Genomic DNA, 15,015 nt, shown 5'->3' on the forward strand with positions numbered 1-15,015 from the left:
AAACATTTGGAATATACATTTGCAACATACGTCTAAAACAACTGAATCATGTGAAACATATTGTCGGTGCGAAAAGTGACCAACAAGTAAATATTTATCGTTTTACCGTACGTTGTGATCGGATGTGGCCTAGCACTCAATGAAACAAGGATTATACTAGTTCAGGCAATGTGCCCTACATCCAGTTTGAGTCGGTCGGTGACTTTATTCCTGAGCCCAGGTGTTCGAAGTTTGTTATGGGGTTACAAACGAGTGAGAATAAGATGGGGGTGTTAGAGGTCCGGTCGGACACTGGACTGAAAGGCCAAGAGTGACGGGAGCTCCTACGTGCGCTAAGTATTGGAACGTATGTTCTGTGTAGCTTTAGAGTTCTAGAGCCATGGAGCTATTCAAGTGCTCAAAACATCTAAAGCTAGCAGAGAAAGAGTCGGAATGAACAATTTTTTGTTGGGAGAGAGCGCATTCCCTTTTATAGATGAAGGGGATGGCCTTACAAGTTCAAGAGAGAGGGTGTGTGTGTGTGCCCTAGTCTTGTTGCCCACGCCATCGGGTACAAGACAGTTTATCGACGCCCACAATACTGTTGAGGCCCAAATGCATGTGGCAGGCTCCATCATATTCTTTTGGTATGGCAAATGTCAGCGCCTACCATACTGTTGGACAAATGTCGATGCCTACAACACTGTTTGTGTTCTGATATGTCTGGAAGGCTGTAAAGTACCCTTTCGGCATGGCCTGATAATACTGTCCTGCAGGTGTGCAGGTACTAGTCCTCGGTATTACGGTTGACTTGAGCGCCTTACCTTATCTGCTCTGCCTGATTTCTTGGGTCCTCACCGAGCAGTCGTCCTCGACCGATCATTCCTAGTTGGCTCCGACCGCACCGGTTGGAGAATAGCCATAAGCAGCGGTTCGGTGTATTCCCGGGGCCTTTCGGTCAGAGATGGATTGCTGTTCTGGCTTATCGTTAGGTATCTGGGCCGGCCCAAGAGTTACGCGTCGTTCGTAATGCTGTTTGTTGGGCCGAGCTTTTGCTGGGAAGCAGGCCCCATTAGGGACCCTGGGTTTATGAACCCGACATGAGCCCCCGAGCCCCCAGACGATTCGGGTACAATTGTTGGGGGATTTTTTGTTTTGCCAGCGGGTGCGGTGTAGCCCCCGAGCCCCCGGGCGATTTGGGTAGAATCGTCAGGAGGATTTTTTGACCTGCCAGCGGGTGCACGCGAGTGGGTGTAGCCCCCGAGCCTACGTCCGACTGGTGAGTTGGTAGGAGGCTGAGTATCTTGGTACTCTTTCCTAGGGCCACAGACTCTTGTGTTTCTGCCATTTTAGGGGTGTTAGCCCGTGTTTGTCCTACCCATGACCTACGTGGTCGGTTGATTTCTTGAGTCGGTGTCGGGCGACCTGAGCCCCGCTGGGCTCGGTAGGGGTTGGTCTAGTTCTGTGTGTTACCCCGTCCACGGTTTTTGCAACCGAAAGGGCTGAGCTGACGTCGCTTGCCTTGATGGCTCGAGTGACGCGCTCGGTGAGCTTACTAACGTGCATGTTCGAGCGGAATCCAGGTCTATCGTTCATAATGGAGTCGGCATAGCCCTCATGTGGCATTCCACTTCTCCTTAACCCTCCTCCCGATAGATGCTCGGGTCGTTCTGGAGACCGACTCAGGTGGCCCGCTAGCCTCCCCTCGATGGAGATTCTATGGGCATGGCTCGAGGTTAGGATCGAACGAGAAGGTCGAGATGACCCTATCTGCTTCTGAGCATACCAGGCAAGGGCCGCTGGGGCTCATCTGCGTTTTCTCCCCTAGCTCTGTTTGACGCGAGGCAGCCTCGAGTCCTTCGCGGGCCAGCCTTCGAACCCTGGTCAGTCGTTGCTCATGTTGAATGAGGCAACTACCGCTTCGTGACGCAACACGAAGCGTTGTGATGCATTAATTGCATATGCGATGCTTTGGATGTATGGGATGAATGAATGATTGTATGAATGAATGTGTGAATGCATGTATGAGAAAGGGTGAATGAATGTTTGTATGAATGAATGTGTGAATGCGTATATGAGAAAGGATGAATGAATGATCATGCATCAGAAAATAAAGTAAGAAGGTTTGGTAAGGTTACCTTGATGACTCGAGTGATGCGTTTGAGGTGCTCTTATCGGATATGTCCGAATGGGATCTGTGTCCGTCATTCATGATGGAGTCGGTGTAGCCCGCATGGGGCATCCTACTGCCCCTTACCTGTCTCTCGGCAGTCGCCTGAGCCATCCGATCGACTCAGGTAGCCCGTTGGTCTCTCCTCGATGGAGATCCTATCAATGGTCCCTTCCAAGTTCCAAACCCCACCTAGGAAGGCAGAGGGTCATTTGCTTGCGATTGTGCCTTGTTTCCTATGCCCGGGTTGTGGTAGTGGTGGGCCCAACCCAGGCCATGTCCTGCTTTAATCGGGTGATGTTTCATTGGGCAAGGTGCATCCCATCAGTCAGGACGTGTCCCATCGCATACCTATTCGCATTTAAATAGGGGAAGGGAGAGGGTTTTCATCCCATTCCTTCGCCTTTCTCCATCTACCGCCTATCCTCCTCCTTCCTTCTTGCCAAGCGCGTTCGTGCGCCGTGGCGGTTTCTAAGAGAGAGAGAGAGAGAGAGGGTAAAGCGAGGGAGAGGAGAACTCATAGATTTGTTCATGAATCTAGAGCACGATGTCGAACTGGAGGCCATCCAATATAGATGAGGTGGTGTTGGCTACCTTCACCGAGAAGGGGCTGCTTCCGCCAAAGAAGATGGCGCACTGGAGGGCTCCTGCGCTAGGGGAAGCCATTTCATGACCTCGGGCCGATGAGGTTGTCTCCTTCCCCATCTTCCACGAGCGTGGCCTAGAATATCCCACGCACTGGTTCTTGCGCGGGCTCCTCAATGAGTGGGGCCTGGAGCTATAGCACCTTAATCCGACTGGGGTGCTGCACATTACCGGTTTCATCACCGTCTATGAGGCCTTCCTCAGGATGGAGTCACACGTGGATCTGTTCTGGCGGATCTTCATTGGGCGAGCCCTGTCGGAGGGGAAGCCACCCAGAACCGCGTCGGTTGGGGGCTTCGCCTTGTAGAAGAAGCCGAGGCCGTCAGGCTCCTACTCCACATACTCCCCCTGTGACTCCAATCGGGGGTGGCATGGGGAGTGGTTCTACATTAGGAACCCAGTGGAGGTGTCGTTCCCACCGTGCATCGAAAGAAGGCCGAAGAGGCAGGAGAGCTGGTCGTGGGGTCCCTCCAGTTAGTAGAACAAACTAGAGGTCATCGAGGTGGAGCTCTAGAAGCTGGTGCAGCACGGTCTTGATGGGATGCGGGTGTTCCACACCTTCTTCCGCCATCGAGTTGCCCCGCTGGCAGAGAGGAGGCGGTCGATGTGGAACTACTCTGGCCCAACGGATCCTGACCACGCGTCGCCGGAGGAGTTGGTGAAGGACAAAGTCTGGAGCCAACTCGATCGGGTGCTACAACTGAGGGGTCCCTTGAAGGAAAGCCTAGACCTCTCCACGCTGCGAAGCTATCCAATCTGGTATGCTCCCCTCTTCTTATTTTGTGTCTTTTCCCCTTTTGCTCTCCTGTATTTGGACTTTGAGTCATCCGTTTCGTAGGGACTCGCAGGTTACAAGTCTCAGCCACATCTTCTGAGGGGGCCAGAGGGTGCAGCTCGGCAAGCCACTCTAAAAGAGGCAGCGGTTGCCAAAAAGAAGAAGAGAGTTGAGAAGGCCCGGAGGAGGCACGAGAAGGAGAAGGAGATCACCCGGTGGGTGTGGGCCGGTGAAAACTAGAGCGACGTGGAGGTGAAGCTCGAGTTGGAGGAGCCCACGGAGATGGGTGGCGATGCGAGCATCTCTAAGGATGATGGAGACTGGGGTGTCGTCGCGACCTTGGTGGAGCATCGTGCGCCTGGGGCCACGTCCATCGATGGTGGGTGGGATACAGAGAGGCGCGGCGACGTTCCCACATCAAGGAAGCACGCCACAAACTCGGACGACGCCATTGAGCGAGAGGCGAAGCGGACGCGGTCGTCGTGTCCTTCGGAGGCATCGTTGGCTTCGCCCCCCTGCTCTGAGCATGGCGGGGCATGCCGGCCGGTTGGAGGAGCATGCTTGTACCCCCGCATCTTTGGGGTCGGTGCGTGCGCGTGACCCACAATGGGGAGATGCCCCGTCAGTTGCCCCGGAGGGTGCGCCATGAGCCGGTGGTTGCGGCGACTCGCGGGCCAATCGGGAACTGGCTAGGTCGGCTCCTCCCTTGGTCGATGTGAGGGGATGCAGGTCATGACCCATGAGAGGTCCTCGTCTGGTGGGCTTATTGGCAGCGGGTCGGGGTTTCAGGGCCCTGCCGCTTTCGTCCAGGTATGCATCTTTGTTCCTTTTTGATCTCACAGTTGAGTTCTTTGAGCACGACTGACCTGTACTTTTTTGACAGCAGCCAGGGTTTGACGAGACTGGGCATCGCCCCGCCTCTTGTGCAGGAGGAGTGGAGGCCCAGCCTACAGCGAGTCACAACGAGCGGTGGGGAAAGCAGACTAGTGGCCATGCGACCTTCCCTTCTAGGGGTTGTACCCTCTTGACCGGTCGCGAGTATGGTGACTATGGTGGCAACGGTGATGGTGGCGATCCCCATGGTGACGGTGGAGGTTGGGTCGGAGGTGACCCTTGTGATCCCTCCCCCAACAACCACGGTAGAAGAGAGGAGGGAGACTGGGCTCCCTACCTCGCCCGGTGGAGGAACACATGGCTCGCCCTCCTTGTCGGAGTTGGAGGGGTTAGGAGGAGACATGGCCAGTCCAGAGGCAGAACATCCGCCGGTGGGCCACTGAGTCGAGATAGTGGAGATCCCCTGCCTCGGCGAGGCAGGCGCTACGGTGGAGCCGCTGGCCATCCCCCCATCGTAGGAGCTGGCGGTGGTCCGGTCGCTGCACAATGTTGTGGAGGCTGGATCTTCCAGCGGGATGGGGGCGACCCACGAGCTGGTGTGTCCCTGTCCCGATGACCCGAGGAAGGCTCGGTTTGTCCTTCACAACGAGGAGGGGTGGCGCTCTGACACTTCCTGGAGGAGAGAGGACTGTTGATGGAGTTCAATCTTGCCCAAACCAAGGTGAAGCTCAAGTAGGCCTTAGAGCGGGTTGAGCTCGTCCATCAGGCGGTCTTAGTCGACCTACCATGTGTCGCCGAGGTAAGCCTTTTGTGTTTTTAGTGTTTGCCCTCAACTCTTTGGCCTTCTGTTGGTTGTGTCAGCGTGCTTGCTTCTCTCTTAATAGGAGTTAGAGGCGATGTCGATCCGTAAGTCCTGTTTCCTTTGGGAGGAACATGGTCAGATGGAGCGGGAAGCCGCAATGTCACGGCGGGTCGACGAGCTTGAGCACCAGCTAGAATCCGCCTGCCGCGAGTCCTAAGACTGTGCGGCCGAGGCGACAGGAGCGCGGGTGGTGAAACTGCTCATGGCAGAACGGGTGACTGCTGCCAAGCGAGGACTCAACGCAGCGAAGGTCCACCTGGCGGAGACCGAGGCGGTGCTCTAGAAGTCCTTGGAGGCTCTGGAGACAGAGCGGAAGGCCCAGTCAGAGGTTGATCGAGAAGTGCTCGTGCTCCGAGGGAAGGTGCTTGGGGTGGAGGAGTCGAACGCCCGACTACTTGAGAAGGTCACCCAGCAAGAGGAAGGGCTCTCCATCCTTGAAGGCACCTGCCTCGGTATGTATCTGTTCCTACTTTGGTTGAAGTCTTGGTTTTTCCTTTCCCTTGCTTCTGAGCTTGTCATCCTTTTTTTCTAGAACTAGGTGGAAAAGTTGGTTCTCTGGAGCGGGAGCTAGAAACAGCCAAGGCAACGATCGGTCAGAGCGTAGAGGTGCTAGCCAAGTCCCTCGAAGAGCGACATGCTCTCGAGGGGGAGCTTGACCAGATCCGCAATGTCGCCTAGGTGATCATTTTCGAGGTGTTTGGGTCGGCGCCGAGCACCAGCACGCCCTCCGTCTAGCTGGTGGAGGTCCCAAATGGGGTTCGGGCGCTCATCTCTGACGGGATGTTCTATGGGATGTCGGGGGTGCTAACCTTAGTGGCAACGCACCACCCCGACCTAGACTTTGCCGTGATCTACAGAGGGTACGCCGATGGGTAGAGCTTGGTGCCATACACATAGATGGTTGCCGAGCAAGTCTCCACATAGTGGGTGATGGAGGCTCGCCATTTGAGCGTGGTTGAAGGCGTGCGCCAAGAAGACGTCATCCAGCCTATGGATGGAGTGGAGACCGGGTTAGAAATGAGCATCGTCCCGCCTCCGACCGAGCCGAACGTCGTCCCATCGGCAAGCGAGCAGCCCTTATCCTTATCGACCGCGCCGTCAGCCGATGCCGCTGGGAGGCCATAATAGAATTTAGAGTAGAAACAGTTAGTAAATGTAAAGGATAAGTTCGTGGGGGAGCCTCTGTGTGAACAATTTTTTGTATTCATGAATACTTCAGTTTCATTTTGTGATGGAATCACTTATAAGGGGAAGCATGTCCCATCCGTTCTTTGTTTTTACCCTAGCATAGCTTTGTTTTTTATCCTTTCTTTTTTGCACCTGTCCGTTTGACCCATAGGCTGCAACCTTAAGAACCCGGGCATGGCCCACGAGGCTCAGCTGCTCGTAACCGTAGGTCGTGGCGGGGTGTGATCGGTCGGTAGTTTAAAACAAAGTTACGTAGGGTAATTAAAGGAACGGACTACCCTTTCGTTCGGGTGAAAAGTATTTACTATATCATAGTAAAATAGAGATGTGGTATCGTACCCTCATGGAGCCCCCTAGTGACCCAGGCCGAGAGTGCTCGGGCTGGGGTGCTTGTAGGAGCAAACGTTTGAATGAAAGAAAGCGGTAAGACCGAGTTTTTAGGGGAAGAAACGACGTAACTATTTGATGTTCCAAGTGTTGGTGAGAACGTTGCCGTTGTAGTCATTCAGTCGGTAGGCGGCCGGTCGGATCACCTCGGTCACCATATAGGGACCTTCCCATGGTGGAGAGAGTTTATGTTTCTCCTTGGTTGATTGGGTTCTTTGGAGTACGAGGTCACCGACCTCGAGGATCCTCCCTCTAATTTTTCTTTCATGGTACATGCAGAGAGTTTGCTGGTAGCGAGCGGAGCGGATGACGGTCATCTCGCGAGCCTCCTCGAGTAGGTCGACCGTGTCCTGCTGAGCCTCCATGGCTTGGTCTTGGTCGAAGGCCTTCACTCTTAGGGTATCATGGTCGAGGTCGGAGGGCAACACTACTTTAGCTCCGTAGGCTAGGAAGAAGGGTGTGAACCCTGTGGATCGGTTCGGGGTCGTTCTCAGGCTCTAGAGGATCGCTGGGACCTCTACAACCCATCGCCCATCGTACTTATTGAGTCGGTCAAAGATGCGTGGCTTGAGTCCTTGGAGGACCATGCCATTGGCCCGCTCGACCTGACCATTAATACATGGATGTCCGACCGAGGCTCAGTCGATCCTGATGTCGTATCCATCACAGAAGTCTAGGAACTTCTTCCCAGTGAAGTTAGTTCCATGGTCAGTGATGATACAGTTAGAAACACCGAGACGGTAGATGATATCAAGGAAGAATTTGACCACCTCTTCCAAGCGTCTGAAATAGCTGAAAACATTTGGAATATACATTTGCAACATACGTCTGAAACAGCTGAATCATGTGAAACATACTGTCGGTGCAAAAAGTGACCAACAAGTAAATATTTATCATTTTGTCGTACGTTGTGATCGGATGTGGCCTAGCACTCAATGACACATGGTTCATACTGGTTCAGGCAACGTGCCCTACGTCCACTTTGAGTCGGTCGGTGACTTTATTCCTCAGCCTAGGTGCTCGAAGTTTGCTGTGGAGATTATAAAAGAGTGGGAATAAGATGGGGGTGTTAGAGGTCCGGTCGGACTCTGGACTAAAGGGCCAAGAGTGACGGGAGCTCCTACGTGCGCTAAGTATTGGAACGTATGCTCTGTGTAGCTTTAGAGTTCTAGAGCCGTGGAGCTGTTCGAGTGCTCAGAATGTCTAAAGCTAGCAGAGAGAGAGTCAGAATGAACCGATTTTTGTTGGGAGAGAGCGCATCCCTTTTTATAGATGAAGGTGGTGACCTTACAAGTTCAAGAAAGAGAGAGAGAGAGTGTGTGCCCTAGTCTTGTTGCCCATGCCGTCGCGTACAAGACAGTTTGTCGGCACCCACAATACTATTGACGCCCAGATGCATGTGGCAGACTCCATCGTGTTCTTTTGGTATGGCAAATATCAGCGCCTACCATATTGTAGGACAAATGTCGGCGCCTACAACACTATTTGTGTTCTGACATATCTGGAAGGCTGCAAAGTTCCCTTCTGGCATGGCCTGACAGTACTGTACCGCAGGTGTGCAGGGTATGGTGCTTGGTATTGCGGTTGACTTGAGCGCCTTACCTTATCTGCTCCGCCTAATTTCTTGGGTCCTCACCGAGCGGGCGTCCCCGGCCGATCATTCCTAGTTGGCTCCGACCGCGCCGGTCGGAGAAGAGCCGTAAGCAGAGGTTTGGTGTATTCCCGATCGGAGAAGCAGGTCAGAGTCGGAAGCGAGCGTCGTCCTCTCCTTGGCTAGGCCTTCCGGTCGGAGGAGCGGGTCGGAGTCTGAAGCGAGCGTTGTCCCCTCCTTGGCCAGGCCTTCCGGTTGGAGACTGGATTGCTCTTCTGGCCTGTTGTTAGGTATCTGGGCTAGCCCAAGAGTTGCGCGTCGTTCGTAATGCTGTCTACCGGGCCGAACTTTTGCTAGGAAGCGGGTCCATTAGGGACCCTGGGTTTATGAACCCGACACATACACTTGAAACATACATGTGTAGCTACTGCAACATATGCGACATCAAATCTTTTATAACATCCAGATGAAACACATGAAACATACAGATGAAAACACATGAAACATACATCTGAAACACGTGAAACATACGGTTGCAAAAGGCTTGTCGACACAGAGTTCGATGCCACAGAGTGACGCGGAGGGCGGCGCTAGTCCGAGCGCGAGGCACGAGCCTTGACAGTGGTCGCAGCAGGCGGATGACGCGCGCGGCCGCGGAGGGCGGCGCTAGTTTGGGCGGGAGGCACGATTCCAAGCACGAGGCACAGTGGAGGCGGCAAATCCGCGTCGGCAGGGCGCATGACGAGTGGGGCGGGCGACAGGAGGAAGGGCGCGTCGCGGGTGTGAGCGAGCAGCGGGAGCGGCGAGGTGGACGGGCCGTGCGACGTGCGGATGGCCGTTTGCCCGCGCTTGAGCATTATCGTAAACTTTTTAGTTTAATTAGTAAGTTGATTAGAAAACACCTAGAGTTGCTCCTATAAACTCCTAATAGAGCTTTGTTGCCGCAAAATCCAAGACTCCTCCATCCAACATATTCAAGCCATTCACAGTGCACAAAGCATTTCCCACGTCATCAGTATTATTAAGCATCGCACAACAGCATGGGCCTCTTATTTCGAGCAAATCAGACGTTGCAAAAGTGACATGAAGTATTGAAGTACTCAACGAAGGTAGAATTAAAAGCAAAGACTGGTAAAGCATAACACTGATAGTCAGATGCTACTTGAATGCCGTACATGAAAATTGTGCTGCTCAATTAGTAGTGACTCATGATATGGCGGTTATCCCTGACAAACTTGAGGGGCCAACTGAATCAACAAAACCACGGACTGAAAGTTCTGGCACAGAAGTATCCCTCTCTTGCAGTAATCCATGTTCTATGTAAACAACTACTACTGTAATGTCGTCGTGGAAGAAGCGGCGAACTCCCTTTTCAACTTTCCTGAGGTCATCATACCTCATTTCCCTCTTCCGCGCAGCTTGTTTCAGTGCTGCCCTTACCAGCCTCTTTGCGATTCCCTATCAACATTAGGGACATTAGATTTAAGTAAGTCTTTCTAACAAAGAGAACAAACCATTTGAGAGTTAGGTGTTGAAGACATACTCTTCGTGGATTGCTGCGGACAATTTCAACGGCCTGTTGATTTGTCAACTGCTCCCAAAGACCATCAGATGCAAAAATAATAAATTTATCTTGTGGATTAAGCACCCTTGTATAGATAGATGGCTCTGCTGTAAGAACAGGCCGGCGGAGAGGCTCCGAAAGGCGAAAACGAGTAATAGAGGGATCAAGAGCAAATTCTCTCCTCTTCAAGTAAGCATCCCCAATTGTTCTTGAAACCTATTAGCAACAATCAGGAGACATGATCGAAAGTGCATCATTAAGTTTGGCGAGATAATCTCTTTTTAACAAGCTAAACTATTACTTGTAGGTCACTAACAGACATAAAACTGTAAGTTATTATATTTAACGTTTCCTACATCTTTTAGGCTAAAAAGATATTATGATGCAGTAACTGTTGTTCTCCAACCTGAATTATGCCCTTGATGCGCCAAACACCATGCTTGAGAACGACAATTTGAGAATCATCTGGATGACGGGATATAAGTTCCTGCCTGACCTCTTCCATACTTGCATTATGATCTCTTGTGAGTGGCTCAGCAACGATCTTGTTTGATCTACCTAGACAACCAATTACAGCCCTGGAATCACCTAGATTAGCCACATATAGTGTCCCTCTCCATATGACACCAACTAGACAGCAGGATCCAACCGCAGCGATCAAAGGCTTTATAAAACATGTTCTCCGCACAAGTGTCAAGAAGCCTTCCTCGGTAGCAGAAACCGCACTCCGAACTACATCCTCAGATATTGTTCCACTTTCCTGAGCAAGTCCTACAATATAGGAGAGCACAATATATTATTATATGCCCTGTTCGCTTGGCTTATAAATCGTATTTTTTCAGCCAACGAACAATATTTTTCTCTCATAACAAATCAACCAACAATACTTTCAGCCAAGGCTTATCAGCCAAGCAAACTGGATCAGTCAGAGTATGCTTGCCATTTGCAATGATAAGAAAGGTCACAGTAGCCACAGGTGCTCAGCGGCACATCAACAAGTGAAGTCAATCTGCCAGAATTACACAACATAAAGTTGAGCAGCTGAACACAACAAGAATCTACCTAATCTGCTATTGCAAAGGACCACGAATACTGATAGCTCGTCCAATGATCAGAATCCACTCAGTCACTGGAAAGAGTATTGCGTTGTCCATTGCTCTGCTCATGAAACAACAGCATGCTTCATAAGTGGAAAACAGCACTCGTCAAATTTTTCATTTTCCTAACATACAGATTGATGTTCCAAAAACAAAAGCAACGCACTTGTTAGTGCTCAATTAAAAAAAACATGTTTCAGGCCTGGTAAGTGCCCACTTTAAAAACGGGAGCACAAAATTAAGTGTGCAGAGCTAACAAGCAAAGATGACTATCAACAGCAACAATATCATTAATCATCACACTAAAAAATGAGAAACTTACAGAAAAAAAAATCATCATCATCAGTATTACAAGTGAATTGAGTTATTCTGAAGGATGCTACTTACGGATGAGGTGTGCGAAGAGGTGGTCAGATATGAACCGGGACGCCTCAGCACCACCGTGACCGTCGTAGACGCCCACGAATGTTGCGGCAGAGCCTGTCTCCACTTGGCTGTGGTCCTCCAACGCCTCGTTGGCCTGCACGACGGCAAACGAGAACTCACCCGCCGCGTGGCGCCCGAGGTCCCGCGACCAGAGCAGGTCGTCGGCGACGCCGCGGCCATTATCGCTGGCGCCGTCCTCATCCTTCCTCGTACGCGCGCACCTCCGGACCGGGCCCAAGCACGCGGACGCAATCTTCGTCAACCACGACCACATCCCTCATTTCCCACCTGCTTCGCCGCTCCTCCCCGATCCCCAGAACCGCACCGGATGGGGTCTCTCTTATTAGCACCACGAATTCGCCCCCTCTTCCTGGCAAATTACACCTGTAACATGACCAAATTAGACTTTGATGGCAGATCCCCCCGTCCTTGCTTATTATATAATTAAACACGACATCCGTCAAGGGCTATACAATTTTTTTTTAATTCAGATTACCTCTCCTCGAAGCACGAGAATTGCAGAATGGAAGAGAGAACTCTCAGAAGCTTACCGAAACGACCGCGTATCAGTACAATGATTGGAATTCACGTTAAGGAAACTAGATACACTATCAGCTCGCGGAGATTTTGACTTTGGATTTTTGGAAGCTCAGATTGTCAATGAGGTTGGGGCGAAGAAGACCTAGGAGTTTTTGGTTTGGAGAGGTGGAACAGGCGGCGGCTCAGCGTGAGTTTTGCAGGGGACCGGGTCGATCAGCAGATCTATTTATAGAGCCGCTTAGCTAGAACGACCCTGAGGTTGAGGTTATTTACGAGAGTGGCAGCCTGTAGAAAAAGTGCACCGAAAAAGCAAAAGCGCGCACCTGTGACCGCGACTGGAATCGTCGGATTGGAGAGGGCTTTGAGCCTTTGACTCTCTGGTTTTTTTTTTTGATTGCAAAAAACACCTTTGACTCTCTGGTTTGGTTCATGTGGCCATGGCTCATGGGAGTGCACGAATTATTTCAACCGCTATTTGTTTGATGTGCTCTGATTAGGTCATGTACACTTTCACCTCTAATTAGTTTCTTTGATGAACGCCAGTCTATACATTTCAAGCATCACCCGAGTGTTTGCTGTTCATCTCGATCCAATTTCTCTATTGTCGCCTTCAGAGCTGCACAAATGGACAGTTTGTTACCGTTTTAGGTTTAGTCACTGGTTTGGTTGGCCATGAATTTTGTCAAGCTAAACGGTGAAGCTTTGTTATAAACATGGCTTGCCATGATTTTGTCCTAACTCTTATCTTTGCCAAACGCAACTATCTCCGTCCCCAAAAGAATGCAATTCTAGAATAGTGTCACATTTTAATACCTTAAGTTTGACCAATTATAGATAAAAAAATATCCATATTTATGATACCAAATAAATAACATCAGATTAATTATGAAATGTATTTTTATAATAAATTAATTTAAAGATATAAATGTAAATATTATTCATTAAAAATTTGGTCAACTATGAAACGTAATTCATAGTTGCATTCTTTTCATGACTGACGTAGTACTATATACTATAAATGTACTCATGATGCATTGATGCTCGAAGTGTACTATTAACCGTACGACACAAATCAATTGGTCTGGTGTGGAAATATGCAGTGACAAACCAATTACTACTAGTCATATACTGTACTACCATATACACGGAGTATGCAGTGACAAACCAATTACTCGCAGATATATACATGGAGTGCGTCTATTTTTTTTTCTTTTTTAATATTTCTCGATCGAGATTTTTGTTTCCTTTTTAATATAAAATGGAGTTATATACTAGTGCTAGATGATCTTAGCTATATACACGGAGTGAGGTCATGTTTAGATCAACTAAAATATTACTAAGTTGCTAATTGCTAAATATAACTCTAGCTGATCCAAAAAGTACATCTTATGGATCATTTTGAAGTATTCAACCATTCGACTTATAGAAAAAGCTATTGAAGCTTATGGCCCTATTTGGGTCAGTTTCGGATTCTTAAAACCCAAGTTTTGTCTCTAGTTTCTTAAATCTGGATTCTAAGCAAAAACTGGTGGGTTGTTTGGATCCCCTCACTTATTGCATTTTAGGTCACAAGAAACTAGCAAAAACTAGGTACCAACATCTTCCTGATTTTTAAGAATCTGACAAAAACTGGCACAAGAAACTCGCAGAAACTAGCCTATTTGGATCTCCAAGTTTCCAAAAGCTAGATTCTTAAAAACTGGAGGGATCCAAACCGGCCCTATAAAAGGTCTAGCTAAACAGAGACCAAATTATATATGGACACTGCCGCTCGGTCGCCAAGACAAAGATTTGGTGTTGTTGCAGCCGGTGGAATCATGCACGCGACAGGCTATGAAATTTGATTTTCCGCAAAAAAACAAAAAGGCATGAGGTGAACGGTGGCAAGCTAAAGCGCAGTACACAAAACTTCCGCTGTCATTGAACAGAAGCACTCATGATGCATTGGCAGCTGCAAGTGTACAGGAAGACACCGTAGCAAAAGGCTCTTCGCCGACCCTCTGAGCTCCAGATCAGGCCATATGTGTAGTGTGAAAAAAAGCGCGGAAAAAGTGCAGAAAAGAGCCCACGGAATGGGATCACGGCAGCGAGAACTCCGCGAGAGAGGTGAACGGTACTGGACGCCCGACGGACGGCTGCGTCGACCACCCAACACCCAACCCTTCAAAAGTCAAAACCGCGGCCAGAATGAACGGCCCTAAACCAAGCACGCACGCAGCGAACTTCCAGATCGAGTCATCAGTCATGGACCTCATGGTGAGGATTGTGACCGCCGGCTTTCAGCTCGACGCAAGCAGAGAAGCAGTGTGTGTGAGCATCGCGCGAGGCAAGCCCTGGGTGATCGCGATAAGCAGGGTTAACGATAGATAGCCATGGCCTCCTTGGCTCCTCCTGCCCTCCTCTCGTCGTGCCTTCAGTGATAAAGCGGCCACACGGAGAAAAGGAAAAGCGCAGCGAACCGAGCTGGGCGAGCGATGCCCATCGGCATCGACCCCCCGCGGCCCGCCAGCAACATGTGACGAACGGTGGTCCAGGTTCAGCCAGCAGCAGCCCCAGCACCTCGCGTCCTCGCCTTCAATGAGCGCGTGTGCGTGGCCTGTTTTCTGAGCGCTTGCAACGTCTGTCGGGCATGCACACGCACGCGGGCCGCGGCGCGGCAGCCGCTACTACCGCTAGGCTAGCGATCTCCGTTTCCGGCGATCGAAAAGCGCGGCCGCTGATGTGATAAGGTCGTCGGGGCAAGGGGAGGTGGGAGCAGATCTGTGGGCCCCGCTAGGCCGGTAAGGTCAATGCCTCCGCCGCTATGCCTCGAGAGCGGTCGCCGCCCGTAGCCTACGTGAGAGCAAGGTGGTGGCCGTGTGTGCGTGGGTCTCGAGGTGGATGTGACCTGTGGATCCGAGTCAGACGGCACTAGCTACCACACCATTTCTGGCGCCATCCGTAACGAACAAAGCTTC

The 15,015-nt window shown here is 50.8% G+C and overlaps 1 protein-coding gene across 1 annotated transcript; it reads right to left on the reverse strand.

The window, feature by feature from the left end:
• Positions 1 to 9,472: 9,472 nt before the first annotated feature.
• Positions 9,473 to 12,234, reverse strand: LOC136474585 (probable protein phosphatase 2C 25). Its single transcript, XM_066472148.1, has 5 exons — positions 12,070 to 12,234; positions 11,480 to 11,902; positions 10,402 to 10,766; positions 9,975 to 10,211; positions 9,473 to 9,889 (listed from the first exon to the last, which is right to left on the reverse strand). Exons 2-5 carry the CDS (start codon positions 11,790 to 11,792, stop codon positions 9,638 to 9,640), a joined length of 1,167 nt encoding a protein of 388 aa, XP_066328245.1. The 5' UTR covers positions 11,793 to 11,902; positions 12,070 to 12,234; the 3' UTR covers positions 9,473 to 9,637.
• Between the last annotated feature and the right edge of the window lie 2,781 nt (positions 12,235 to 15,015).

This window comes from Miscanthus floridulus, chromosome 8 (genome assembly GCF_019320115.1).
Source record: "Miscanthus floridulus cultivar M001 chromosome 8, ASM1932011v1, whole genome shotgun sequence".
Lineage (NCBI taxonomy): Eukaryota > Viridiplantae > Streptophyta > Magnoliopsida > Poales > Poaceae > Miscanthus > Miscanthus floridulus.

Excerpts from the sequence above, each read along its gene's own strand:
- LOC136474585 (XM_066472148.1), bottom strand. The coding sequence starts at position 11,792 with ATGTGGTCGTGGTTGACGAAGATTGCGTCCGCGTGCTTGGGCCCGGTC. Across the intron at positions 10,767-11,479 it reads CCTCTTCGCACACCTCATCC|GACTTGCTCAGGAAAGTGGA; the intron begins GTAAGTAGCATC and ends CCTATATTGTAG. Across the intron at positions 10,212-10,401 it reads GCATCAAGGGCATAATTCAG|GTTTCAAGAACAATTGGGGA; the intron begins GTTGGAGAACAA and ends TGTTGCTAATAG.